This window comes from Arachis ipaensis, chromosome B1 (genome assembly GCF_059453495.1).
Source record: "Arachis ipaensis isolate K30076 ecotype BB chromosome B1, ASM5945349v1, whole genome shotgun sequence".
Lineage (NCBI taxonomy): Eukaryota > Viridiplantae > Streptophyta > Magnoliopsida > Fabales > Fabaceae > Arachis > Arachis ipaensis.
In genome coordinates this window covers 16,858,216-16,884,517 of record NC_142436.1, presented here as the reverse complement: position 1 = coordinate 16,884,517, position 26,302 = coordinate 16,858,216, and the positions used below count along the sequence as shown (strand labels likewise).

At 32.9% G+C, this 26,302-nt stretch overlaps 2 protein-coding genes and 1 pseudogene across 3 annotated transcripts; all 3 read left to right on the top strand.

Annotated features, from left to right (window-relative positions):
• Positions 1-6,041: 6,041 nt before the first annotated feature.
• LOC148575829 (uncharacterized) lies at positions 6,042-6,572 on the top strand (annotated as a pseudogene).
• A 3,301-nt stretch (positions 6,573-9,873) lies between these two features.
• On the top strand, positions 9,874-15,156 carry LOC107626326 (L-ascorbate oxidase homolog). 2 transcript variants are annotated; one of them, XM_016329191.3, is made up of 9 exons: positions 9,874-9,983; positions 10,434-10,583; positions 10,711-10,820; positions 11,369-11,639; positions 12,183-12,282; positions 12,385-12,730; positions 13,475-13,846; positions 13,952-14,030; positions 14,660-15,156. In XM_016329191.3, the coding sequence occupies exons 2-9, from the start codon at positions 10,452-10,454 to the stop codon at positions 14,858-14,860; spliced, it is 1,611 nt and encodes a 536-aa protein (XP_016184677.1). In that variant the 5' UTR covers positions 9,874-9,983; positions 10,434-10,451; the 3' UTR covers positions 14,861-15,156. The 2 variants fall into 2 exon arrangements, with proteins under 2 accessions (XP_016184677.1, XP_088357274.1); XM_088501148.1 differs by having other exon boundaries at positions 9,932-9,983; positions 10,450-10,583.
• A 6,625-nt stretch (positions 15,157-21,781) lies between these two features.
• LOC107626319 (meiotically up-regulated protein) lies at positions 21,782-26,014 on the top strand. The gene is made up of 8 exons (XM_016329181.3): positions 21,782-22,076; positions 22,491-22,571; positions 22,687-22,723; positions 22,816-22,901; positions 23,162-23,257; positions 23,950-24,112; positions 24,226-24,391; positions 25,778-26,014. The coding sequence occupies exons 2-8, from the start codon at positions 22,539-22,541 to the stop codon at positions 25,851-25,853; spliced, it is 657 nt and encodes a 218-aa protein (XP_016184667.1). The 5' UTR covers positions 21,782-22,076; positions 22,491-22,538; the 3' UTR covers positions 25,854-26,014.
• The last annotated feature ends 288 nt before the right edge of the window (positions 26,015-26,302 follow it).

Sequence of the window (26,302 nt, the reverse complement as noted above, 5' to 3'; positions counted from 1 at the left end):
CCAGGCATGGTGTATTGTGTCACAATACCATGCTCTTGAAGATACTTTGCAAATGGACCAAGTGTTTGTCCACTTTCAGTATATCTCCCGTAGAATTCTCCACCTCTATCCGATCTCACGATCTTAATTTGATTTTCGCATTATTTCTCTACTTCAACTTTATAAACTTTAAAAGCGTCCAATGCCTCATATTTATTATGAAGCATATAGAGATACATATATCATGAATAATCATCAATAAAGGAGATGAAGTATTTCTGACCACTTAAAGATATATCAGGACAACATATGTCAGTGTAAATTATTTCTAATATGTCAGAGCTCCTCTTAGCATCCTTTTGAGACTTTTTGGTTTGCTTCCCCTTAATTCAATCCACACAAGTATCAAAATCAGTAATGTTTAGAGGTTCAAGAATCCCATCACTTACTAATTTCTTCATTCTCTCAATGGAGATGTGTCCCAACCTTCGATGGCACAACATAGAGGATTTTTCATTCATACCATTACCATGCATAACCATAAAATTAGATGGAATATTATTAGCTAAAAGGACTTTAAATAAATCACCAATTAAAGTACCACGTCCAATAATATTAGAATTTTTAATAATATCAACAGAATCATCATAAAAATTTATACATAATCCTTGTTTTACAAGCTTAGATAAAGAAATTAAATTTTTAGAAAAATCTGGAATATAAAAAGTTTTTTCTAAATCTAAAATACAACCAATACTTAATACAAGCCAAAATGTTCCAACAGCTTCTACACGTGAATTCGATTGCCCATATAGATGCTCAGTTCACTTCCTATCAGTTTCCTTTTCCTTATGAAACCCTGCATGGTATTTGAAATATGAATTTCAGCATCAAAATCAATTCACTAAGTGTCACGACATATTTCAACAAAATTATATTCAAAACAGACCGAAGGAATAAAATCACAAAGGTTAGTACCTTTCTTTTCAAGCCAAAATTTAAATTTTGGGCACTCCTTCTTCATGTGTCCTTTCTTTTTACAAAAAAAATACCGTGCACCTTCTTTCTTCATAGGATGAGATGCAATACCCTTTCCTTTCTTCTGATGAGCTTACTTTTTACTACTCTCATATGTCACTAATAGTACACTTTCACCAAATTCTTGAATTAGCCTTCCTTCCTCTTGCACACACATCACCAGTAATTCGTTAATGGACCATTTTTTCGCATGTGTGTTATAAAAAATCTTAAATAGTCCATACTGGGTAGGAAGAGAATTCAGAATAAGATGTACCAGAAATGAGTCAGAGATCTCAACCTCTAAGGCTTTCAGTTGTGCTGCAATGTCTCTCAACCTTATGGATAACAATTGTGCCATTAGGGTGCTTGCAAGTGCCTTACTAGAAGACTCAAACTGTTCATCAATAGCTTTCATATAATCCTTGACATTCCCGCAATCAGGAATCGAACCTCGGATACTAGCTGAGATACGAGACTTAATGAACATCATACTTAAACGGTTGGATTTCTCCCACCGTTCATATAATGATACCTCGGCTCGAGAACTAGCATCAGTAGGTGTCGGAGGCTCTTCCCTACGAAGAGCATAGTCAAGGTCTGCACACCCTAAGTGAAAGAGAACCTTATTTTTTCATTCTTTATAGTTGTACCACTTAACAAATGAACTTCAGATACAGTTTCAGATATCATTACTGCTGCAAATAATAAATCACGCTAACATTACTCAACTTTAAATAGGCACATCAAAATCTATAACGTATGATAATACATGCCAATGCAACTCATATCAAAATAAATATGAATCATAGTGTCATTAAAATCTACCTGTGGACAAAGATTTTAACACACATAATATTCACTATATTAACTAAAGTATTGGAACTAGAAAATAAAATACTACTTCTTAATATTTGTAGGTTAATTAAGAAGTAAAAATATTTTCTATTTCAACCTAATTATATGTGAATAACATAATAAATTTCTGTGGGTAAGTTCATTATATAATTCACAACAATTACAAATATATCATATTAATATTTCCGTGATTTCTTTAAATATAATTATTATTAAGGATGTTGTGGCTACTTCTCAATAAATCATATATTAATCACAATATGATATACAGCGAAAGAATTTATATTGCATGCAAATATAATTATTAAATAAATAAATTTAGTGACATAAACAATGCTAAAAGTGAAGATGATCTAGTGGACAAATATTTTGACAATATTTAGAAGATCCAAGTTCAAACCTCACTCCTACCAAAGTTTGAATTTTTTATAACAAATTTAAATTTTGAAGTCCAACAACTTCAACGTGAAAGTAGCAAGCATTCAATATTATATAACAAACAAAATTCATCCATTGAAACAAGTTCTTTTGGTCTTCTCTCTTCCAGCGTCTTCCCTTTCTCCTTTTTTTCCAAGAATAGGAAAACTTATGGAAATTACGAAAAATTATGTTATTATGAAGAACAACTACGACACAAATTTAGAAGATTTCTTCTGGGAGTATTATTTATTATTCCCTCTTCTGATGATGCGTCAACTTTAATTTCAATGATTTTCTCTTATTTATTCCAAAATTTATACTATGCATTTTTTTCTTTGAAAATAATTAATCAAAATAATGCACAGTAATTAAATTTGAGATGACAAGAGGCAGAAATAATTTTGCACTGATAGTCTGATACCACATGTTAGAAATTTTATAAAACCAGTAATTTACGTACCTCCAACCATTGCCAATAAATTCTTTGATTTAATTTGGAACTTCCAATTCTTGAATCACAAAGCCAATAAATTCTTTCTTCTTCATAGTCTTTTCTGTGACTTCTTATTTCTTTTATCTTCTTTTCTGATAGATTGAAGTGAACGAAAGCAAGAGAGAAGAGAGAGAAGAAAGAGAAAATTTTCGAACGAAGCATTAAATGGAATTAAACCAAATTGAATTTCCACTTCCATTACCCAAGACATAAAGTAATGTGTAAAGCTTTCAATGTGATTAAATCAAATTGAATTTTGACTTCTAGTTACCAAGGCGAAGCATGCTTAAAGTCCTTGGGCCATATGTTTCTTTCTTTAATTTTTGATGGTCTTTGAGGGACTTTGGCTTCTTTGGATTCCTTTTTTTTTCCTTTAACATTCAGCCACTTGATTTAATTATTTTTGAAAAAAGATTTAATACTTGAATTGGTTTGATTTTGAAATGATTTGATACTGAAAATGATTTGAGTGGTCGAGAGGTGATTGATTTGGTGGTTGGGACCCTTGAAAGGCGGCAAAAATTTAAGTTTTAGAAGAGATACAGCCGAAATTTCTATAAAAATTGGAGTTTTAATTTGAAGTGTTGTTTAAAAAAAAAAAGATTATTATGTGACTTGTATATTTGAGACTATTTGTTGACCCTCTGTCGCAAAATGTGATCGGACACTTTAATTTTTTAGGTTCCCCATGGACATACATATATATGGATTTTGAATATTATATTATTGAGTTTGGAGTTTGACTTCATGGAATATTATTGAGTTTGGAGTTTGACTCCATGGAATATTCTATTTAAGTTTGGAGTTTGACTCCATGGATATTATTTTTTAGCTTGGGGATGCACGCACAGAGGGACTGTCCAATGGTTAACTCTCAGCACATGTCGGGTTGACTATATAACCGACAGATGAAACTCATAAGCCATAGGACATGCATACATCATGTGCATTTGTATGTTTTGTTTGAATATGCATTGTTTTGGTTTGCTTAATTGCTTAACTCTGCTTATCTGCTACTTGTTCTACTTGCTGTAATTGTACTTCTATCTGTGTTTTTCTTACTTAAATTGTATGTGTATATTTTCTGAGAGACCCCTCTTGGCGGGGGTGTAAGGGGGTGTTCCACCGGTGATTCAGAGGATTGGAGGAGACAGAAAGTGAAGAGTTAAGTTAAAGTTAGATTTAGAACTTGAATACCTTAGATAACTTACTTAATTTCTGATTTAGTTGGATCTTTGAGCTGAAATCTGAGTGTCGGAATTCTAGGAATGCCTTTGGCTTTTTCAGGACCTTTTATATTAAATATGCGGGCACATTTACCATGCTGAGAACCCCCGATTCTCATTCCATACATATTTATGTTATTTTTTAGATACAGGTCAAGAGACACCTCGTTGAGCGTCTGGCGACCCTCCTTACAAGCGAAGAATTGTATTTTGGGATGTTATATTTTGTTTTAGGTTGTATATATATGTATATAGAATTTTCACGTATATATTTTCTATTTTGTCCCTCCTAGAGGTTGACTTAGAGAAACATGTGTTTATTCTGTAGTTTGAGTTATATTTTGGGTTGTATATATATATGTAGTTACATACTCTGGCCAGCCTTAGCTTCGCAGGTCGAGTCTGGATCTTGATATATGTGTTTTGGAACTCTGATCTGTATATTATGTTTTTAACCTTCTTTTGATCTTGCCTATCTGTTTATGCTTATCCGTACGAGTGTGACACAATTTTTTTTTTCGTTTTTGTTTAGCTTCTTCTTTAAAGCTCCTAGATATGAATTCTCTCAACTATGTTTAGGTACATATTTTACATGTAGAGGTCATAATACCTCACCACCTCTGCTTTATGACTTAAGTGTAAGGCTCTGTGTGGTAGGGTATTACAACTACAAACATCAGCTTAAATTTTCACACATAGTGGGTTGTCCGCGTTATGGATCGGTATGATCTTGCCTATCTGTTTATGCTTATCCGTACGAGTGTAACACGATTTTCTTTTCTTTTTTTTTTCGTTTTTGTTTAGCTTCTTCTTTAAGGCTCCTAGATATGAATTCTCTCAACTATATTTAGGTACATATTTTACGTGTAGAGATCGTAATTCCTCGCCACCTCTGCTTTACGACTTAAGTGTAAGGCTCTCTGTGGTAGGATGTTACAACTACAAACATCAGCTTAAATTTTCACACAGAGTGGGTTGTCTGCGTTATTGATCGGTAGCAGAATCTATTACCCACTGTCTCTGAGACTGTCCTGAATCTACAACGGCATGGAGAATGGTGGGTCTCCCAACTCTACAATACATTGATGAACCATTGAAGAGATGGACAGAAATAAAGAACCAAATTAATAGAAGCAGCGATTCGAAGGAAAAGTTAAAATTGACAGCTAACCTAGCTTAGTTCTTGTGGAAATCACGAAACTCCCTCATTTTCGAAGGCCAGCGTAGCTCCCCGTCCATGGTAGTGGAAGTTTCCCATCGAGCTATCCGTGAAGGAACCTTTCCTCTTTTTTTCTTTTTCTTAGTTCATATAAATGTATTAAGTCTATTAGTTCTTTAGATTTTGGATGGATCTCTTTTAATTCTATTCCTGTCAGTCGTCCTCTTTTAGACCAAACTCTTTTATTTAATTAATAAATAAAAAAGGTCTACTTTGCACACAAAAATTAAAATTAAATAAATAAAGAAGAGTCAGATAAGAAAATTAAAAATAAAAAGAAAGTAGGGCTGGAGACAAGTGTTAGAAAAGGGGGTAATGGCCTCTCCAAATTAAAAATTTTAATGTATAAAAGTTATTAATTTTTATGAGATAAATACCAAATTGGTATCCGAAAGATTTTGGCGCTGACAAAATGGTACCTGACTTTTGTTATTAACAAAATAGTCCCTAAAAGATTTTAAAATTTGACAAGTGTGTCTTCGAGCTCGCCGGAGCAAATTTCCGATAAGCACAATGCTGATATGACCACCGTATTTTGATGACCTGGCAAATTACCCCCCTAACCCTAATCCCTCCCTCCCATCGCAGCGCCCATCTTTCCTCTCCCTCCTCATCGCAGCTCCAACGCACACTCTCCCCTTCTCTTTCCCTCCCTATCGCAGCCCCCTTTCCTCTCACTCTCTCTCATATCATTTCTGCAATAAAGAAGAATAAAAATCTGATACCTCAAAATCTCATCCCTTCAAAGCAATCACAAACTAAAAATTCCATCCCTTCAAAGCAATCACAAACTAAAACGAGAATCTGAGAAAAAGAAGAAGAAGGAATAATGGATCTAGTACCAGACGAGCTGCAATTCCTAAACATCACAAAAATTTTGAGAGAATCAATCTCAATTCCAAAGAGATCACCGAAGACGTTCTCCCTCATAACCCTAACCCTAATTTTTCCTCTCTCATTCGCAATCTTCGCACACTCACTCTTCATACACCCACTCGTCGCTCATCAGTTTCAGAACCCACATTAGGACTCTTCCCAAGCTAACCATGAATGGACTCTTCTCCTCACAATCCATTTCTGCTACCTTCTCTTTCTCTTCGTCTTTTCTCTCCTCTCCACCACTGTCGTCGTCACTGTCACTTCCCTCTACACCAACAAAGCTGTTTTCTTTTCCTCCACCGTCTTCGCAATTCCCAAAGTCTTCAAGCGTTTGTTCATCACTTATCTCTAGGTCACTCTTTTGATGTTCATCTATAACTTTGTCTTTGTGATTTTCTTGATTTTGCTTATTATAGCAATTGATATCCTTCTATTCCTCTACTATTTTTTGCTGTTATTGTGGGTGTGTTGGTCATTGTGAATTTGGTGGGATTGTGAATTTGTTTATCTACTATGTTGGCGCAGAATGTATATGCCCCTCAAGAGCAACATTCAAATGGAGAATCTGGATGTATGATCAAAGGGAAAGAAATGGGGGGGGGGGGGGTTGTAATTGAATTTTTTCTTTTTCTTCTTTTTTTAATGTAATTGATGGAATAGTGTAATAAATTTGGAAAGAAACACAAATTGTATTGGTAGATTGTAATTTGAATTGTGATATTGTGTTCTATTATGCGTACTTCTATCTGTGCCTTTATATGATCTACGATAAAAAGGAGAGGGAAGGGGACTGCGATGGAAGGAAAAGATAAGGGAGAGTGTGCGTTGAGGGGCTGCGATGGGGAGGGAGAGGAAAAGGGGCTGCGATGGGGAGGGAGGGGAAGGGGGTGGGCTGCGATGGGGAGGGAGATGGAAGGAGAGTCTGCGTTGGGGAGGGAGGGATTAGGGTTTGGAGATGGTTTGCCAAGTCACCAAAATATGGTGGCCATGTCAGCATTGTACTTGCTGGAGATTTGTTCCGGCGAGCTTAGGGATACGCTTGTCAAATTTTAAAATTTTTTAGGGATTATTTTGTCAATAACAAAAGTCAGGTACCATTTTATCAGCACCAAAATCTTTCGAATACCGATTTAATATTTACCTCTAATTTTTATATTAGTCTCTCTTTAATTTTAATTTTTTTTCTAGAATTATATTTTTATATTGGCCCACCTCCTAAACATTACTCTAGCTCCGTTCCTAGAAGAAAGCGTGGAGAAATTTTTGCAGCATTATTTCATTTCAGCGTTATCTCATACTTTTTTTTTCTAGGGATTGAGTCATATCTCATATGTGTGTGTGTTATTCGTTAATTTTTTTTGTCTTCTTCTCTCTGTTTCTTAAAATGTGCACAAGGACAAGTGTTTTTTGTTTGTACATGAGTCATTTTCTTTTTAGGCAACTTCCAACTATACTTTGAAGAAAAAACTACTCTTGCAAAAGGTTTAAATTAACTTGTTAGATATGCTTATTTTAAATGGTTAGTCAAAATACATATTTCACTTGACGTATTTTTGGGATGGACACTTCGTATTTTTTGTGCTTTTTCACTTATGAAATATGAACGTTACTTCTGAAGTAAGCTATCATATGGAGTTGCATTTATAAAGTGAAATGTTTACCCAAATTTAATTTCTGAGATTGTTTAATTCTTTCTTTAGTTTAGATTTATCTAATTTATTTATATTATTTAAAGATCAGAAAAATGTTTCCTACTGCATTGCACACTTAAATAAATATTAAATAATAATTAATAAAATTATTAAATTATATTTAAATTTATTAATTATTAAATTTTAATTCGAGAAATCGTAGAAGCTACATAAACCACATTATTATGGAATAAAATATACAATTTTACACAGTCTTTATCATATACAATATTTCAAAATAAAATCCTTAAGTATATGCACTTTTATGTTGACAAACTTTCTCAAAATACATAAAATATGTGTTGGATATTTATTAGATGTTTTTGTGTTTTATATAGAGTATTTCGAATTCTTTATGGTTTATATATTATGAACGGACAACATTATTTAAAACAAAAAAGAATTTCATAGAAAGAAGGGAAGGTGATGAAACCAACACAGATCCACACTATTCGATCCCGTTGTCTTCAATGATACTTCCGCAGCCACGTTAGACCTCTTGGAATTTTTTTTCCTTAGTTGCTATACCGAAAACCTCGCTATTAACAATCCATCGAAAAAATATTAGTAAAAGTTGAAGTACTAAAATGTTGCGCTACAACTTATTCTTCTCATATTTAATCCGTGAATCAGTGCCAGCCTTGGATCTGCAAATAAACACACATTATGATACTTGGCTTGTCCACTTTGATCACGTAATAAATTTAAATTTTTTTTAGAGTTAATAGTCAAATTCATTCTCGAAAAGATCATCCATTCTTCAAATTAGTTCTCAAAAGATTTTTTTAGTCATATTAGTGATAAAACGTAAGTTAAATTGGTCCTTCTGTTAATTAGACAATAACGGCATGATGATGTGTCATGTTAAGTGCCATGTGACATGATGACGTAGTAGGTTAATGCCACATGTCACTTGACGTGTAAAAAAGTTATTTATAATTAAGATAGTCCTTGAAAATTTAGACGTAAGTCATTTTCATCTTTAAAATTTTAAAAATTAATCAAATTAGTTCTTATACAAATTTCTTTTATTTTTTTTCATAATATTAAATTTAAAGTATTTTTTGATAGTACTATTTTAATATTATTTTTTAGACTTTAATAAATAAAAATTTCTTTACATAAAATAATAAAAATAATAAAATTATTATAAAATTATTTTGTGATTTATATTTTAAATTTTATATTTTCAAATTATAATTTTTATAATGACATTTTTTTATTTAAACGAATTTATCAAATTATTGTTGATTATATATTTAAAAATTTAATATTTTTTTATTGTTGATTATATTAATGATTAATTAATTAAAATAATATCTCTCTCTTCCCCGCGTCCTAGTTGGTTGTTTCTAAAATTTCAATTCAACGAACTAACGAAAATACAATAATATGCTGTACATGTAGATTTGGATATAATATAAGGTCGTAGAATTTACTCCAATTCTAGACCTAAACTAATTAATCATGAACGAGGAATGGATCCGCCATCGGCTGCGTCGCACCCGCTATGTTCAGATCTCTCCACTCTTCCATTTTCCAATTTCCTCACACCACCGACTTAACACTGCCTTTTCCATGCTTCACATTCTAATCCAATAACAATAATCAATCATTTCAATTATAACTTTGTCCAAGATCAAAAGCAATCCCCCAATTAAATGTAAACCCCTCATAATAGCAATATACTAACAATTTTCCCCCAACTAACGCCGCATGGCCTTGACTATTATTATTATTATTATTATTATTATTATTATTATTATTATTCAAAAATTAATTTATTACAAATTTAAATTTTATTTAAAAATTTATTGTAAATCAATAAATTATTGTATGTACAATAAAATTTAAATTTTTAATACTTATTTAAATATACAAATGAACTAATTTAAATTAGTTTGACTATTATTATTATTATTATTATTTCAAGAAATACTTAATGTGGTCAACTTATTAGTTATTAGCAACTTGTGCATTAATTTGAAAATATAATAATGCACCATGCATGTTACTACAACACGCAGTATTATGTGTACACACATTGTACCCCGGCCACCCTGGCATTCATCTTCCACATAACATCTTCTATTGTGTCTTATTATATATATATATATGAGTCTATCCATACTTCATCCTCAATTCAACACCTTAGTTCTCCATCTCAATTTGTTTCTCTCCAAGGCGAAGCTAGAGTTTTGGTAAGTTCATTTTTAGCTTGAGAAATTCATAGTTGTTCGTAATTCGAACAATATCATTGAGCTATAAAATTCACTTTCTATCCTTTCAACTTTAAACTCCTAATCACACTAAGGCAATATCTTTTTCCTACGCAATTTCTTGGGATGCAAGCATTACATTATACGTTAGGGTTTAGTATAGAAAACTCCCAGTGAAATTACTTAAGAAGAAACAATTTTTTTTTAATTAAAATTTTGAAATTAAGTAAATAAAATAAATAAAAAAATAATTCGAAAATAAAAAATAATTTTTGAAATTTCGAAAAATTTTAAAAAACAATATAGAAAAAGAAATTTTGAAATTCAAAAAAAAGAGAAAACACCAAACTTTTAAAATTTAAATTTAAAATCACTAGTTATTTGTAGAGCACTTTTTATTTAAAAAGATTGTTGCATATTTAATTTATGCAGTGTTTCATCATACAAGAGATGAAGATCTCTTTGGCTCTAGCTTTTCTTGGAATTTTGGGTGCTCTCTCTGTTGTAGCAGAAGATCGCTATCAATTTTTCACATGGGAAGTTACTTATGGAACAATTTACCCTCTTGGGGTTCCTCAACAGGTTAGACAATGCATAGTCCTTTTTTATGTATATGTATTTTAGTTTGAAATATATATGTATGCCTTTCTTTAATTTCATGCTAAATTAAAGTGATTAATGTTTTAATTCACATCTTATATATTATTAGGGCATTCTTATCAATGGCCAATTTCCAGGCCCTACAATTGATGGCATCACTAATGACAACATCGTTGTTAATGTCATTAACAAGCTTGACGAGAAATTCCTCATCACATGGTTAGTGATTTTTTTTTTTTCGCAATTTAATTTTCTCGAACATTTTACTTTAACTTTTTGTAGTCTTTGTCCTCCCAAAATATTTTCTTATAAGTATTTTACGATATCCTTCAGCCTTAAAAATTTTGATTTGTTTTTGTAATTATAACTATTTACTAATTTTCGTTAGTCTTCATAAATATTGTCATGCAACACCAAAATCCAAATGATATGTAGTAAATATTTTTCAACACACACACATATAAAATCAGCTATCAAATTAATTACTATGTATTTTTATCTATAAATTCATGAGATGTTTAACTCATTTTTAATATATATTTATATTTTAATATATATTTTATACAAATAACTGATTTAATAACTGATTTTTTATGTATAGTTAATATGGTTGAATATTTTTAGACGAAACAAAAACCATAAAACCCTTATTTATAGAGATTGAAAACATACATGATACATTTTTTTCTTCCTGATAAACTATGAATTTGGTGGAAATAATTAAGCATAATAATTAAATCATGTGAATGTGGTGGAAAAAAAAACAGGAATGGTATAAAGCAGAGAAGGACATCATGGGAAGATGGAGTATTGGGAACAAACTGCCCAATCCCTCCTAAGAGCAATTGGACATACAAGTTCCAACTGAAAGATCAAATTGGAACATACACATACTTCCCATCAACCAAGCTCCATAAAGCTGCTGGAGGTTTTGGGGCACTTAACATTGCCCAAAGATCTGTTATTTCCATTCCCTACCCTGCTCCTGATGCTGAATTCACCCTTCTTGTTGGTGATTGGTACAAGACCAACCACAAGGTTAGTTATCAAATCACTCCCTTATAGTTTTCAATATTATTCACTACTATTATATACAGTAAGTGTGTAATATGAATATGAATATATGAAATTATGAATGCTAAGTTAAATAAAGTAACTTTAGTATATTATTTTCATTAAATTATTTAAGGTAAAGTATATTTTCTTTTTAAAAAAATATTATTAACGTTTAATTTTATTTAATTTTATTCATAACATTTTCAATTCATTCAATTTTGTCATTAATATTTTAAATTTGTGTCAAAATTATTTCTGAATGGTTTTAATTTTGTCCCTAACAATTTAGATGAAATTAATGTTCAGGAATAATTTTAAAAAAATCGAAAACGTTAGAAATAAATTTAAAAACAATTAAATACTAAGTATTTTTCAAGAATATAACAAACATTTAGGGACTAAAAATATACTTTATTCAATTATTTATCAGTTTGAAAAATGTTTTTGGGACCGAATGAGTAACATAGAAATCAAAGAAGTATTGATGATCAAAACATAGATGGGCTAAAGAATCTTGATTTGCAGGTACTAAGGAGACTATTGGACTTTGGTAAGAAACTTCCTTCTCCTGATGCTCTTCTCATCAATGGGCAAAGAGATTCTGCTGTCTTTACTGGTCAAGCAGGTAATAACTAATTACTAATTAACCATCTCTCCATCTCCGTTAATACTTAATATTCACTATTTGAAACTAAATAAAAATGAAATCAACTATATTTATTTGCAGGGAAGACTTACAAATTCAGAGTGTCCAATGTTGGGTTAACAACATCAATCAACTTCAGGATTCAAGGCCACACATTGAAACTGATTGAAGTTGAAGGTGCTCACACATTACAGGACACATATGAGTCCCTTGATATTCATGTGGGTCAATCAGTGGCGGTTTTGGTCACACTTAACCAACCTGTGAATGGCTACACCATTGTTGCTACTAGCCGCTTCACTCCCATTGTTCTCACCACCACAGCCACTCTTCAATATGCTGGCTCCACTTCTAAGGCCCCTGGTCCATTGCCCATTGCCCCAACTACAGATGTAGATTGGTCCATGAAACAAGCCAACTCCATCAGGTAGTTAATTACTATAATTCTGGCTATAATATTATTTAACTTTTAAACACCACAAGCACAAACACACGATACGATTTTTTGTTTATCAAATGCAAAATAAATTACTTGTACTTTTAAAAATATTCCAAAAAATGAGTGTGAATATCACTTTAATTGAGACCCACCAAATTTATAGTTTAATAATAAGTCAAAATGAGAGTACATAAAGAATGATTCTTGTAGATCAATACTTGTCACCAAATTATATTCTCAAAGGCTTAATAAATATAAATGATTACACCTCTAACCTCCATTTTTATATAATAGCAACAGTTTCTTTTAGATATGTGTAAATTTTTTGCATAAACTTTTTTCTCTTTTATTTATCTTATGCTAAATGTTTTTGTCTCAAGATTGATCATACACTAAACTTTTAAAGAATAAAAGTTTTTGGTATCACACAGTGAGATTATTTCTCCTATATATTTTAGCGAAAAAGTTTAGGGGCTAGCAATTTTATTGAATTTTGGCCAGCATGTAACCAGCAGAGAAATGTGAGTCATTAGATGAAATCTCACACCAATCTCACACCATTAAATCATTATTAATGGTTATTTGATGGCTACTAATCACAAAAGTTGCTGGTCCCATAACATTGCTCTATTTTAGCAAATAAGAAGATGAATATAAATGACTATATCTATAATCTATATCTATATTCTAAAAGAAAGCTTCGAACTAACCTTCTAATGGTTGTTTGAATAGGTTGAATTTGACAGCAAACGCAGCAAGGCCAAATCCTCAAGGATCATTTCACTATGGAACCATCCCTATCACAAGGACAATCATATTGGCAAATTCTGAAGCAAACATCCATGGCAAGCTACGATATGCAGTGAATAGAATCTCCCACATTAATCCACTCACGGCATTGAAGCTTGCTGATTGGTTCAACATTCCAGGAGTGTTCAACCTCAACACTATCAGTGACGTTCCTCCTCCTGCAGGTACCCCTGCCAAATTAGGAACCTCTGTGGTAGGACTTACCCTTCATGACTTCGTAGAAATCATCTTCCAGAACAATGAAGACACAATCCAGTCATGGCACATGGATGGATCTAGCTTCTATGCTGTTGGGTAATCAAGAAATTAAAACTAAACTCATTTGGTCTTGTGAAGTTCAATTTCGATTTGATGAATGTTCGTTAATTAATAATATAATCCTCTTGTCATTAATTTTAGATATGAAAATGGCGTATGGACACCTGCCAGCAGAAACACTTACAACTTGGCTGATGCGGTTCCAAGATACACTGTTCAGGTCAGTAATCTTAATCCTTAATTTGTTTTTCAATTATCTTTAAATAAGAGAAAACAAGATAGACATACTTTCTATACTGATGATATATAAAATAGAATCAACACCTAAATTAGCCTTCCAAAAATTTTAGATAAGATATTTTGGTATCTAACAAATTTTTATATTTTAAAATTCTCAAAAATTATTTCTATTAAACAGATTGGTTCCTATGTAATTTTAAAGGGAGAATAATTTTGTCTTATTATAGTGATATTTTTTTACCTAATTGTATTATAACAAAATTTATTTAAAATTTAATTGAAAACGTTAAAAAAAACTAATTTGTCAGTATAAAAAATTCATTAGAACCATAATGTCTTATCTAACATTTTTTAGAACTAATTTGAATATTTATTCTATAAAATATTAGATGAACTCGTTTTATTTCAAATATGGTACTATTTATCCGACATCTACAATTAAGAAGACAATCTGCCAACTGTAATTAGTAAATAAACTTGGCACAATATCTCTAATAAATGACTTCAATTAATATTTTTCTTGTTACCTTGCATGCATAATGATCTTTATTATATATATTCGACTAATGGCTATTATTCATACATGAATGTATTTGTGTATATATACAGGTGTATCCAAAATCATGGACGGCCATATTGGTATCTTTGGACAATAAGGGGATGTGGAATTTGAGATCTGCAATTTGGCCAAGGCAATATTTGGGACAAGAATTGTATCTCAGGGTCTGGAACAACGAGAAGAGTCTATACACTGAAGCTAACATCCCTGACAATGCACTGTTATGTGGCATGGCCAAACACCTGCACTAATCATATTAATTAGTCTATGTAGACTTTTAAGAGATGAGGTTTTAATTTCATTATTATTATTATTATATTATATTGGTTTAAGTTGTAAGTTGCAACTCTGATTTTTATCTTCTTTAATTTCATTCTTATCATTAATTTGTTTAGAAACTTCAGTTACGAGAGTGTGACTGTCAAACAATGAAAAAAAAAGTAGATCGGGTTTCAATATTGAGGCCCATTTAGGAGCAGTGGTGCCAGTGCAATTTGATGTTGTGTTAGATTATTTCTTGTAATCATAATAAAGTTTTTTTTTCCAATACCTTTCTTGGTAATGCTAGAACTTGAAAAGGGTTAAATCAACAAAACTTTAAAATTGAAGTTCTATTAAATAGCTTTTGCAGAAGCAGATTATGCAAAAAAAAATTTTGTTTTGTTTCTAAAACCAGAATAAAATAAATTAAAGAAGGTGCGTGAGAATTACACAAATATATATTCTGATTTAATTTTTATGTACAATAAACTCTACATTCAGTCTCTACTATAATTATAGCGAATTTTTAACTATAATAAAATTGATTACATGCACAAATACTAATGAATTACAATCTAATTCATCTAGTATTTATCACAAAGTTTCTAACTAAGCCTAGTAACCACCAAGTGTTTTCAATTTGGCAAAGAAAAACTTAACCTGGTTCAATAGTCACCAAGTACTATCCCAACTTAGTAAGGAAAACTCAACTGGTTCTATGCCACCAAGTGTTATTCTAACTTGGCAAGGGAGATTAATCCTAGTTCAACAATAACTAAATACACAAAAAATTTCTTTTGACTTTTTTTTAATGTATTTCTCTTATCATTTTTCTCTCGTAGCTTTTTCTCATTTAACCTCATTATGATTTATCTTTTTTTCAATTATAGAAAGATAAACATCAAATAGCCATAACAATAAAATCTAAAATGAAACTCAAAAATGAAGGAAAATAATTCTGCATATATGACATGATGCTCTAAATTTCTCACTCTATTTTTTTCCTTTAAATGCTGTTGTGAGACCAGTTATATAGTATGTGGCTAGCTTTTTAATTTTGGTTCATCGTCTTTGCATTTTTCTTGAGCGTTGAATCAACTGAAGTTTTCTCCTTCTTTCAAGAAATCAAACCAGAAAATCAAGAATTGAGAACAGAATAATGTGACACAGAGGTGAGATGGACAACAATAGCTTCATGGGTATGAGATCCTCAATATATTTGCCAAATCAACACCCTTAATCTTGTACTTTGATCTCAAATTTTAATTTCAACTATTGATTTACAGCAGGAGAAAGTAACCTCAATTTTTTTCTTATTACTCGAAATGCATGTGCAAAGAGAAGGTAGATTCAACAAGCAATTGACTTACATAATAATGGACACCTTTTACCTTTTTTTCTGATTATACTTGATTTTGATAAGAATAAAATACACAATTTTTTACTTGCAAGAATAAGAAGAGTAACAATACCCACTCAATAATAAATAGCAGCAGCATAATAATATCCAATAACAGCAGAAAAATCACACAAACCAGAAAATAGAGACAAGTTAACATACCAAGATCTTTAACGTGAAAAAACTCCTCAATATGAGAAGTAAAAATCACGAGTCACTAAGACCAGGAAATAGCTTCACTATGATGAAAAATAGGGTACAACAGAGTCACAAATTACTGCACAAAATTGTTGGGTTTGGGCTCCCTTTCAGTGTGGAGAAAAAGCCCAAATGTTAGTATTCAAGCCTGTAGATAGTTGAAGTTGTTGAGGTGAGTTAAGGTTAAGTGAGAGAGGTCTCATTTGTAAGAAGAACATCAAACACTAAAGAGAAGAGAGGAGAGAAAGTTATTTTTGTATATATACAAAACAGTCTCTGTAAATTGGTTGCTGCAAATTTGTTAACTGTTGGATCAAGCTCAAATTTGGACAGTGTCTTTCAGATACTTGGTTCTTTGTTTTCACCGTTCAAATCTTCAATTCGACATCCGTAGCTGGAGCTATTGGCCACACACAGTAGCTCTATTTTTGTGGTATTTTTATCTTGTTCTTGTTTTGTAAGCTTTGAAACTTAGGTTTGGCTTGTTGTATGCACATTTTGTGCAGTAATTTGTGACTCTCCTGTACTCTATTTTTCATCGTAGTAAAGTTATTTTCTGGTCTTGGTGACTCGTAGTTTTTACTTCTCACATTGAAAAGGTTTTTCACATTAAAAATTTTGGTGTGTTAACTTGTCTCTAATTTCTGGTTTGTGTGATTTTTTAACTACTATTGGGTATTATTGTGCTGCTGTTAATACTTATTGTGAGTGGCTATTGTTATTCCTCTAATTCTTGCAAGTAGAAAATTGTGTGTTTTATTCCTATCATTTGGCATCAGAGTCAGTTTTGGACATTTGATTATAACTTGTTTGAAAGATGGAGACAAATAATTCTACTAAGATGATAAGTTTGAATGGCACTAATTACTATCTATGAAAAGAAAAAATGAAGGATTTGTTCTTTGTCAAAAATCTACATTTACCCATATTTTCTATACAAAAACCAGAATCTAAAACATATGAAGAATGAGAGCTTGAACACCAACAAGTTTTTAGTTTTATTAGGCAATAGGTGGATGATAATATTTACAATCACATTGCTAATGAGACTCATACTAGGACTTTGTGGAATCAAATTGAATCCTTGTATGCTTCTAAGTTTGGCAATAATAAATTGTATTTGTTGAATATGTTGATGAATTTAAGATATAAGGAGGGATCACAGGTATTAGATCACTTGAATGAATTTCAATAGGTTCTTGATGAGCGAAAATCAAAGTTCACGAATACTGGCAAGTGCACCGGATCACTCAAGTAATACCACGGTGAGTGGATATCGTTCTCATGAGAATTAAAGGATTGAGCAAGTAAATATCAGATTAAATTCTTAATTAGATTAATAAAACATGATTTTGAAAGGGGCAAGATTGTGTCTTGCTGAGAGCTTGAGAACCTTGAATGCTTGAATACTTGAATGCTTACGGATAGAGAGTTTGAATGCTGATTTGAGAGAAGACAGTGATGGTGAGAGTTAAGGGCTTTGGAGATGTTTATACTTTTAGAGAAATTAAACCTTGTTTACTTATCTTGAAGTTTGTAAAGATCTTTCACGACAAATTTTTGCTAACTGATTTTCAATTCCCTGATTCCTCAGTTTCTTAAGCATTAATTAGTCGTCAATTAATTAATCAAGAGATTAAACACAAAAACTTATTTAGAAAAAACACAATTTTTAAAAGTTGTTCTAATCCGAATCATATGTCACTTATTCAAAGTTAGAGTGATTGAAAAATCATGCACGTGTCGCGCACTAATTCAAGTAGTCATGTGAAAGAGTTTTCAACCTTTAATTCAAATATCAAAATTTTCAATTATAATAAAAGAATTCAAACGAGATTAGCATACCTTTCGATACGACTAATCCGAATAAAGAATGAATAACTCAATCATGAAATAAGTCAATGCAAAACTTTAAAATAAAATAAACGTAGATTAATAACCCATAGAAAATATAAACAGAGCTCCTAACCCTTTGACAAAGGATTAGTTATCCATGAAAAAGAAAAGAAAACAATGAAAAGAGATTACAGAGGAGCTGGATGTTTGGATTTAGATCCGAAGATCCTCCTCTGGGATCGTGCCTCTTGTGAACCTTGTTCACTTATTTATATTCTAATTCTAGAATTCAAATTTAAAACTAATCTTAATCTTATCTCTCGAAAAGAAAGATAAGGTAACTAACTACTTATTTCAATTTCAAATCAAAACAATAATTCAAAGCTAATCTAGAAACAAACCCTAACAACCAAATCTTTTATGATTTTAAAAATAAGGGGTAAGTACGATTTTGGTCCCTTAAGTATGGGGTCAGAATCGAATTCGTCCCTCTTGTTATTTTGTCATTAAAATCGTCCTTAATGTTTTTTTTCGTATTAAAATCGTCCTTTTTATTAAAATTTTTAATTTAATACCTAAACTACCCCTATTCCTATTTTAATAATAAAAATTATAAAATTAAAAAAAAAAAACAAAACGCGTTTGGGGAGGAGGGGGGGAAGAAAACGCGTGGGTGGGTGAGGGGGGAGGGAGATGGCGCCGGGGAGGGGAGGGGAAGGGAGCGGGGGAGGGGGATGGCGCCGGGGAGGGAGCTGCTCACGTTGCTGCCGTCAGACCCTGTCGCCGCCGTTCGTGCTTCAGTCGCCGCTGCTGCTCGTCGCCTCTGCTTCTTGCTTCGTCTTCTGCTTCTTCTTCTTCTTCTTCTTCTTCTTCTTCCCTTCTTCTTCTTCTTCTTATTATTATTGTTGTTGCTGATTTGTGGAATATTATTGTTGTTTTCTGTTTCTGATTTGTTGATTTGGGTGAGGGGGAGACGGGGAGGGGGAGGTGACGCGGGGTGGGGGTGGAGGTGCTGGGAAGGGAAGACGGGGAGAGGGGGGTGACGCGGGGTGGGGGTGGGGGTGCTGGGAAGGGAAGACGGGGAGAGGGGGTGACGCCGGGTGGGGGGTGGGGGTGCTGGGAAGGGAAGACGGGGAGGGGGGTGACGCCGGGTGGGGGTGGGGGTGCTGGGAAGGGAAGACGGGGAGAGGGGGGTGACGCCGGGTGGGGGTTGGGGGTGCTGGGAAGGGAAGACGGGGAGGGGGGTGACGCCGGGTGGGGTGGGGGTGGGGGTGCTGGGAAGGGAAGACGGGGAGAGGGGGTGACGCCGGGTGGGGGGTGGGGGTGCTGGGAAGGGAAGACGGGGAGGGGGGTGACGCCGGGTGGGGGTGGGGGTGGGGGTGCTGGGAAGGGAAGACCGGGAGGGGGAGGGGGAGGGGAGGCGGGGAGGGGGAGGGGGAGGGGAAGGGGAAAGGGGGGGAACGACGGCAGCGTTGATGGTGGTGCTGGTGGTGCTGCGGTGGTGTTGGTGGAGGTTGTGGCGGTGGTGTTGGTGTTGGTGGTGGTGGTGGTGGAGGAAGTAATTATGTTGGTAGTGGTAAGGGTATTTTTGTCCAAAAAAAATAAAAAGGACGATTTTAATACGAAAAAAAACATTAAGGACGATTTTAATGGCAAAATAAGAAGAGGGACGAATTCGATTCTGACCCCATACTTAAGGGACCAAAATCGTACTTACCCCTAAAAATAATTAATAACTAATCTTCTAGAGTCTTAAATCTTTTGGATGTGATTAAGACTTCTAATGATGTGGATAATTAAGCTTGAGTTTTAATTGTTGCTTCTTGAGAGTTGTAATTGTGTTTAAGCTAGGCTTGCTTTAGAGAAAATTTGGCAAAAGCCCGAAATTTCACCTTCCAAGAAGGGGTATACGCCGGGCGTGCAGGTGTCTAGGAGGGAGGTCCGTCGGGCGTGTGCTTCATCCGTCGGACGTGTAGGAGTTGAGAGAGAGGCCGTCCGGCGTGCATCTTGCCTGCTGGGCGTAAGTCTTGTCTATCGGGTTTGTAATCATGCACATTGGGCGTGTGGTCATGACCACTGGGTGTGCATGTTTTTTTTTTTTTTTTCAATTTAGCACGCTTTTACTCCTTAGGTCATGCTTTTGTTATCTTTAAACATTACTTTTATCTAAAAGCACTATTCTCTTTAAATTGATGAGTTACATTTTTAAAGTGTGACTAAACAAATATCTTTGTAAAAACATGCTTTTTATTTCATTGAAGTAGGTGCCAATAGATTATAGAAAGATAGATAATATATATAATAGATAAAAATATATTTAAATTAAAGGGCCAATATCCTTAGATCGAAGAAAAGGCTAACATTCACAAACCTCAAATAATCACTTAAAAAACCAAGTGCTTGCAAGTTGCCACAATTTCTTTGGCGTGCTTTTTGTATCAGTTGTCATTTTTGTTCAAACTTTTAGCCACACTTTTTAGGTTATGTTTGTAAAGCATGATAATAGAGTTTAATGGATACGTTTTAAAAGTGTGGCTAACTGTTTACATTTAGCACATATTTTAAAAGTGCGATCTATTTCTTTAATTTATCATGCATAGACACAAAATATGATATGATATTTTATCATGTATAGACACAAAATATGATATGATATAAAATACATAGATACTTAAATTTTAAATTTTTATAAGACAAGAAGATATAATATAAATTATTTTTTAGATGAATTATAGTTATATATTGATATTTTATTAATATTAAAATATAAATTAATTTTTAAACTATTTTTACTATTTTTTTAATTATATAAAATATTTAAAATAAATTTGTGTTTTATAAATAATAATAATAATATATACTATTTCTAAACTCATTTCAATCATACATGTTAAGAATAAAAGTGAGTATTGTGTCTAAAATATATCAGACACGTGTACATGATAACTTAACTAAGGACTTGTTTGGGTGAGGTTCTAGTAAAAAATTTTTTTTCGAGTTATCTTTTTTTAATGAAAAAGTAAAAGTAATTTTATGTTTGGATATCTCATGCAAAAAGATATTTTTATCTATCAATTATGTTTGGGTATAACAATATAAAAGTACTTATTTATTTATTTATTATATAAAAAAAATCTTTTTTTAAGAAAAAAAAGATCTTTTAAAAAAGATATAAATTACAGTTTCTCAAAAAAGATATTTTTTTATTTTTCTAGTACTTTTACTTTTACTATTAGAAATTTATCAAACACGTAAAATTTTTTTTTTTCAATAAAAAAGATATTTTTTTATTAAAATAATGGCACCCAAACAAACACTAACTGTTTAACCATTCTGCTATACTAAATAAACGTAGCCAAAAAAAAATTCAAAAATTTCAAATTTACCATTAATTTACTCGTATGAGCTAATAAACTAAATAAAATAAAATAAAATAAAATAATGTTAAAAAAAAAAAAACTAAAAAATGAAATACTTTGACAAACACGAATTCAAACACAAAACGAAAGGACAATTGGATCACATTATAACCGTTCTCTCCAATTTTGAGAAGATTAAGGTTAGGGTTCGTGATTTTCTTCTCTCTCTCAAACCCCTCCCAAACCCATTCCCAATTTCGCCCCTCACTGGGTCGTCTCTTCCTCTCCGAGTTTCTGCTCTCAACTCTCCTCCTCTTCTTCGCCGTGACTGTCAAACCTCCATATCGCCGCTGCTCCTCCACCTCGACCACGCCGGCTCGCCGCTGTCTTGGTGCTGCCGTCGCATCAGCTCAGGTAGGCCTCTTCCTTGCTTCCTCCCTCTCAACCTCAATTTGCCATTATATTGTTCAGTTCCGAGTTCTGAATGATTGAATCTGTGATTATATTCTGCTCTGTTTCTGCTATGTTCAACTGCTTAGGGTTGTTCTACTTTGTAAGGTTCTGTGATTTTGTTCTGTTTTGCTCTATTTCTGTTTCTGCGTGTTCATCTCTATTTTTTGCTTTGTACTCATAATACATATGATATATTGAAGTACTGAATACTTTGCCTCTTGCCTTGGTTTCATTAAATCTCTTTTGTAAGATAAGTTATGAATCAGATAAAATTGAATATATCATAAATTTAGTATGATAGATGATAGCATAAATCAGATGATAATCCCCCTATACATATTGCTACCTCTGATTCTGTGTTGCTATTTATTACAGACGTAGTAGTGTTACCAAATCGAAGCTAGGGTTTCGTCTACTTCCATTATGAACTGTGAGGCTTGCCACCTCAAGGAACTGGTAAACCCTTTTCCCACTGTATTTTATCTATCAACACTCTGGCTTCATATGCTCTCTTGTAGTTCCCATCTCTAATTAAGTTTTTCCGCTGTTGTTGTTGTTGTTGCTGTTGCAGGAAGTAGAGCTCTTTGAGATACGTGAAGTTTTACGATGTAAATATTTACTTTTTGCTCACTCTTGCTTCGCGAAATTCTTATATTTCATGTTGAATTGAGATAACTCAGAAGTAGGGGAGATTTTGCAGGCATACTGCACACTATTGTGTTTCATCGGGCCTTGGGGCTTGTGCGTCCAAAAGATGTCGACTTGGAGCTTTTCGACATAACTTACGTATGTGTTTTCTTAGTGACTTGAAAATGCCATGTGATTATGTGTTTGCTTAAATGCCTTTTAAGTTGCCAATTCTGTATTGAACATACTGTTAATTGTGTTGATTAATGTATGATGATGGATATGAATAATATATTTGAGTTTACCCAAGATAAACAAAAAGGAATAATACATTCGAGTTTCTGTGGTTTGGGGCCTTGACTTACTAGCCTTATGTTGTTTAAAATTTGATGTGTGAGTTTGCCACCGTTCCTGTATAGGTGCAATGTGGGGAGGTGGAGCTTGAGAAGAAAATAGATGAAAAGATTGAGCAGTTTGTTTGTTGGGTGGAGAAGCATCCGAACAAAAAGAGTCAGGTGTGCTGATTGCTTTTGGCTTTCAATTTTTTATGCTTATTTTCGTGCTGTACCTATCTGTTATTGAGTGTGCTAGTAAAAGGAAATTATTGTGGTTCATCAATGACCTAGCTGATTTTTGTGACAAGTTTCTGAATATGTTACTATCTTTCATGGTGTTGTTCCTTTCTAAGGTTGTATTGTTAGAATTACTGTTGGTGTTGGATGATATACGATTTAATTGGCTCGCATATTGGCCCATGTCATGACCTTTTTCATCTGTATCACTGGTTATGCATGAGTATCTGTTTGCGATAGTGATGCAATCCAATTTTCTAACTCGATTCTGTAGTAAAAGGAATGGAACTTCTGCAGCATGATGCATGATAGGGCCATGTAGTTGACCTGCCAAGTGGGATAAGACTTTGTTGTTGTTGTTATAGTTAGCCTTTTTATGTCTTGGCTATACCATACCTATACCTTTTGTATCTAGGTGTGGATGGCTTATCCCCTTTTTAAAATTCTCTTCCCTTCTAATAAACTTTTTTTTTTCTATCCAAAAAAGGGTTTAAACACGAAGTAATGTTCCATGTAATTCAATCTGCAGATTATGGTACACTATAAAAGTTAATGTGCAATCATTGTTGCATCTGGGCATTGAAGTTTATTATTTTTTAATTTTTATCTTAGACTTCTGAATTAATGTGATGCAGATATGTTTATCTTTCTATGAGGTAAAAAACAAACAGGCATCTTGGTTCAGTAACAAGATTGAACGCCTGTATTGGGAACAATGGTATATTTATCTTAATGTGGCTCAACATCCGAAGGGACATTCTAACAAGTCTCATCATGCCAAAGTTGTTGATCCGGGAGGTGCAGTAACTTGTATTTTGCCAGCTATATTTCTTTTTCTGTTTCAGTCATTCTGTGATGGTACTTACAGGGCTCTCTCTCTCTCTCTCACTTGTCATTTTCCTAATTTGCAGAGGGGGCATTGGAAGATAGAAATGCTCGAAGTGCAGCACTTGAAGCATCACTTCGTGAGGTTTTATTTCAAATAATTAAATTTGTTAATGAGAAGAAGGATCATGTTCCTCCAATACCAAATCTTGAGGGTGCTGTTTCATTTCCCTATGAAATTACAATTCCCAGGTGCGCTGTGTTTACATTGTTTCGTTGTATCCATTGTGGTTACACATTCCATATATCCTCTTATTCTTTATTATTTCGGACGACTTAAATGTTGTTAGCTAGCTTTGATTATAGATGATTTTTTCTGCTTGCGCGTAGAATTGACGGTATGATATTGTGTAAATGAACTTTTTCAGTTTTTCTATCTTTATTCCTTCATTGTGACATATAGAAAATCTATAAAGCTTTCAAAGTCAAAAGGGTTTTGGTTAAAGATGTACATGGAATAGAGGGCAATTATAGTAAAATGTAAGTTGTGATTGTAATTTATTTAGAGATGACAATGAGTTAGCATGGCATCAAGGCATGTTGGACCCATGATAGAGAGATCACATTGTTTACAAACTGGGTGGCTAAAATAAGAAATGGTTGTCATTACTGATTTCAAAGCGAGATGTATATTCTAAATCTAAACAGAAAACTTCAAGACCAATCACCATACTCCATGTTAGTTATATTGGACACTAAACTGCCAACATTAGGTGGAAGTAGTATTTTATGAGAAAATTCTCACAGTACCTTTCCACTATGAATAAAATATGATGGAATCTCAACTAAGGTGGATTTGACAAGGGTTGTATGATTATAAGATCAACAAATGGGATCAAAACGGAAGTAATCCAATCCAATCCAATCATGTGGGACATTCTAAGGGGTTTAAACTTCTGCATGTTATATCAATTGATTTCTTTATCCTTAATTTTGTGGAGACTGGAGACACAAACACAGGATATCCATATATTTTGATTTTTAAGAATCTAGATTTTGAGGTGTACAAGTTTGACATTACAATATTGTTCTACTTAATCTAAAATTAGGAAATGCTATTTTCTCAGAATGGCATGATATTAGCATTATTGGCATGATATCACCATTTTAACAAATGCAAGCCTTATGCTTGCACCATGTGCTCTCTTAAGTCATTGTTATTCAATGTGCTGATTTACTACAAACATAAATTGTAGGTTTTTGTCATTGATGAAAGATATTCAGATTGAAATCTGAATTAATAATTGAGTGGGTAAATTCTTCTTTTGTTAGGTTTGGTTCTGTTGTTTTCCAATCTTTATGACACAATAATGAACGCTTGTTTAGAGGCAATGAAGTTATGGTCATCTTATTTGTGAATAATATATTCCCATAATCCATATGCTCTTAACTTTTATCATATTGTTATTTTGGTACAAGCAAAAAAGCTTCTATAAAGCCTAGATCTTGAGAATGTCTTTATTTGGTGAAGATGACTGCCCTTGTGATCTTTCTTGTGGATCTTCCTAATGAGTTGTAGTTTCATTCTGTGACAATTATTCTGAAATTGAATCTTAATATTCTGCTGTCGTTGTACAGTTCCTCAGATTCTGCATTTGGAATGGATATGATCAAGAGGATGCTCCAAACAGGACATCCAACAATGCTAAGTTAAAGAGTTTGTAGAGTTGTGGATGGGTTATAAATCAAATGTAATTTTACTGGTTGGATCTAAGATTGAAATGTAATGTTGAAGTTGCTAAGTAAAGGCAAGGTTCAGTCTCTCTGTAAATATGACATTCTATAGGTGCAAATGGTGAACATTTTTTTTTCAAATTTTGGACTCCGAGGGGTGTTATCCCCTATGGGAGCGCCGCAATTTTAATTTTTTTAATTCGTTAAAATAACAAAAGGGTAATGCCGTTTTCTATTTTTATAATAAAAAAAAAAAAACTAAACGGTGATGCCGTTGTCTATTTTAATAATTTAAAAAAATGAAAAAGAAAACGGCAATATTGTTTACTATTGTTTAAAAAAATAATTTTTTTTTTGAATGAAAAAGCTCAACACACTAGGTGGAGCAAACAGAAACCAAGAAACATAAGTACAACTGAACATAAAATA

Bases quoted from the DNA above. Each gene is read 5' to 3' on its own strand.
- LOC107626326 (XM_016329191.3), top strand. From the start codon at position 10,452: ATGAAGATCTCTTTGGCTCTAGCTTTTCTTGGAATTTTGGGTGCTCTC. The intron at 12,283-12,384 runs GTAATAACTAAT...ATTTATTTGCAG, and splicing joins TGTCTTTACTGGTCAAGCAG to GGAAGACTTACAAATTCAGA. The intron at 14,031-14,659 runs GTCAGTAATCTT...GTATATATACAG, and splicing joins TTCCAAGATACACTGTTCAG to GTGTATCCAAAATCATGGAC.
- LOC107626319 (XM_016329181.3), top strand. From the start codon at position 22,539: ATGAACTGTGAGGCTTGCCACCTCAAGGAACTG. The intron at 22,902-23,161 runs GTATGTGTTTTC...GTTCCTGTATAG, and splicing joins AGCTTTTCGACATAACTTAC to GTGCAATGTGGGGAGGTGGA. The intron at 23,258-23,949 runs GTGTGCTGATTG...AATGTGATGCAG, and splicing joins ATCCGAACAAAAAGAGTCAG to ATATGTTTATCTTTCTATGA.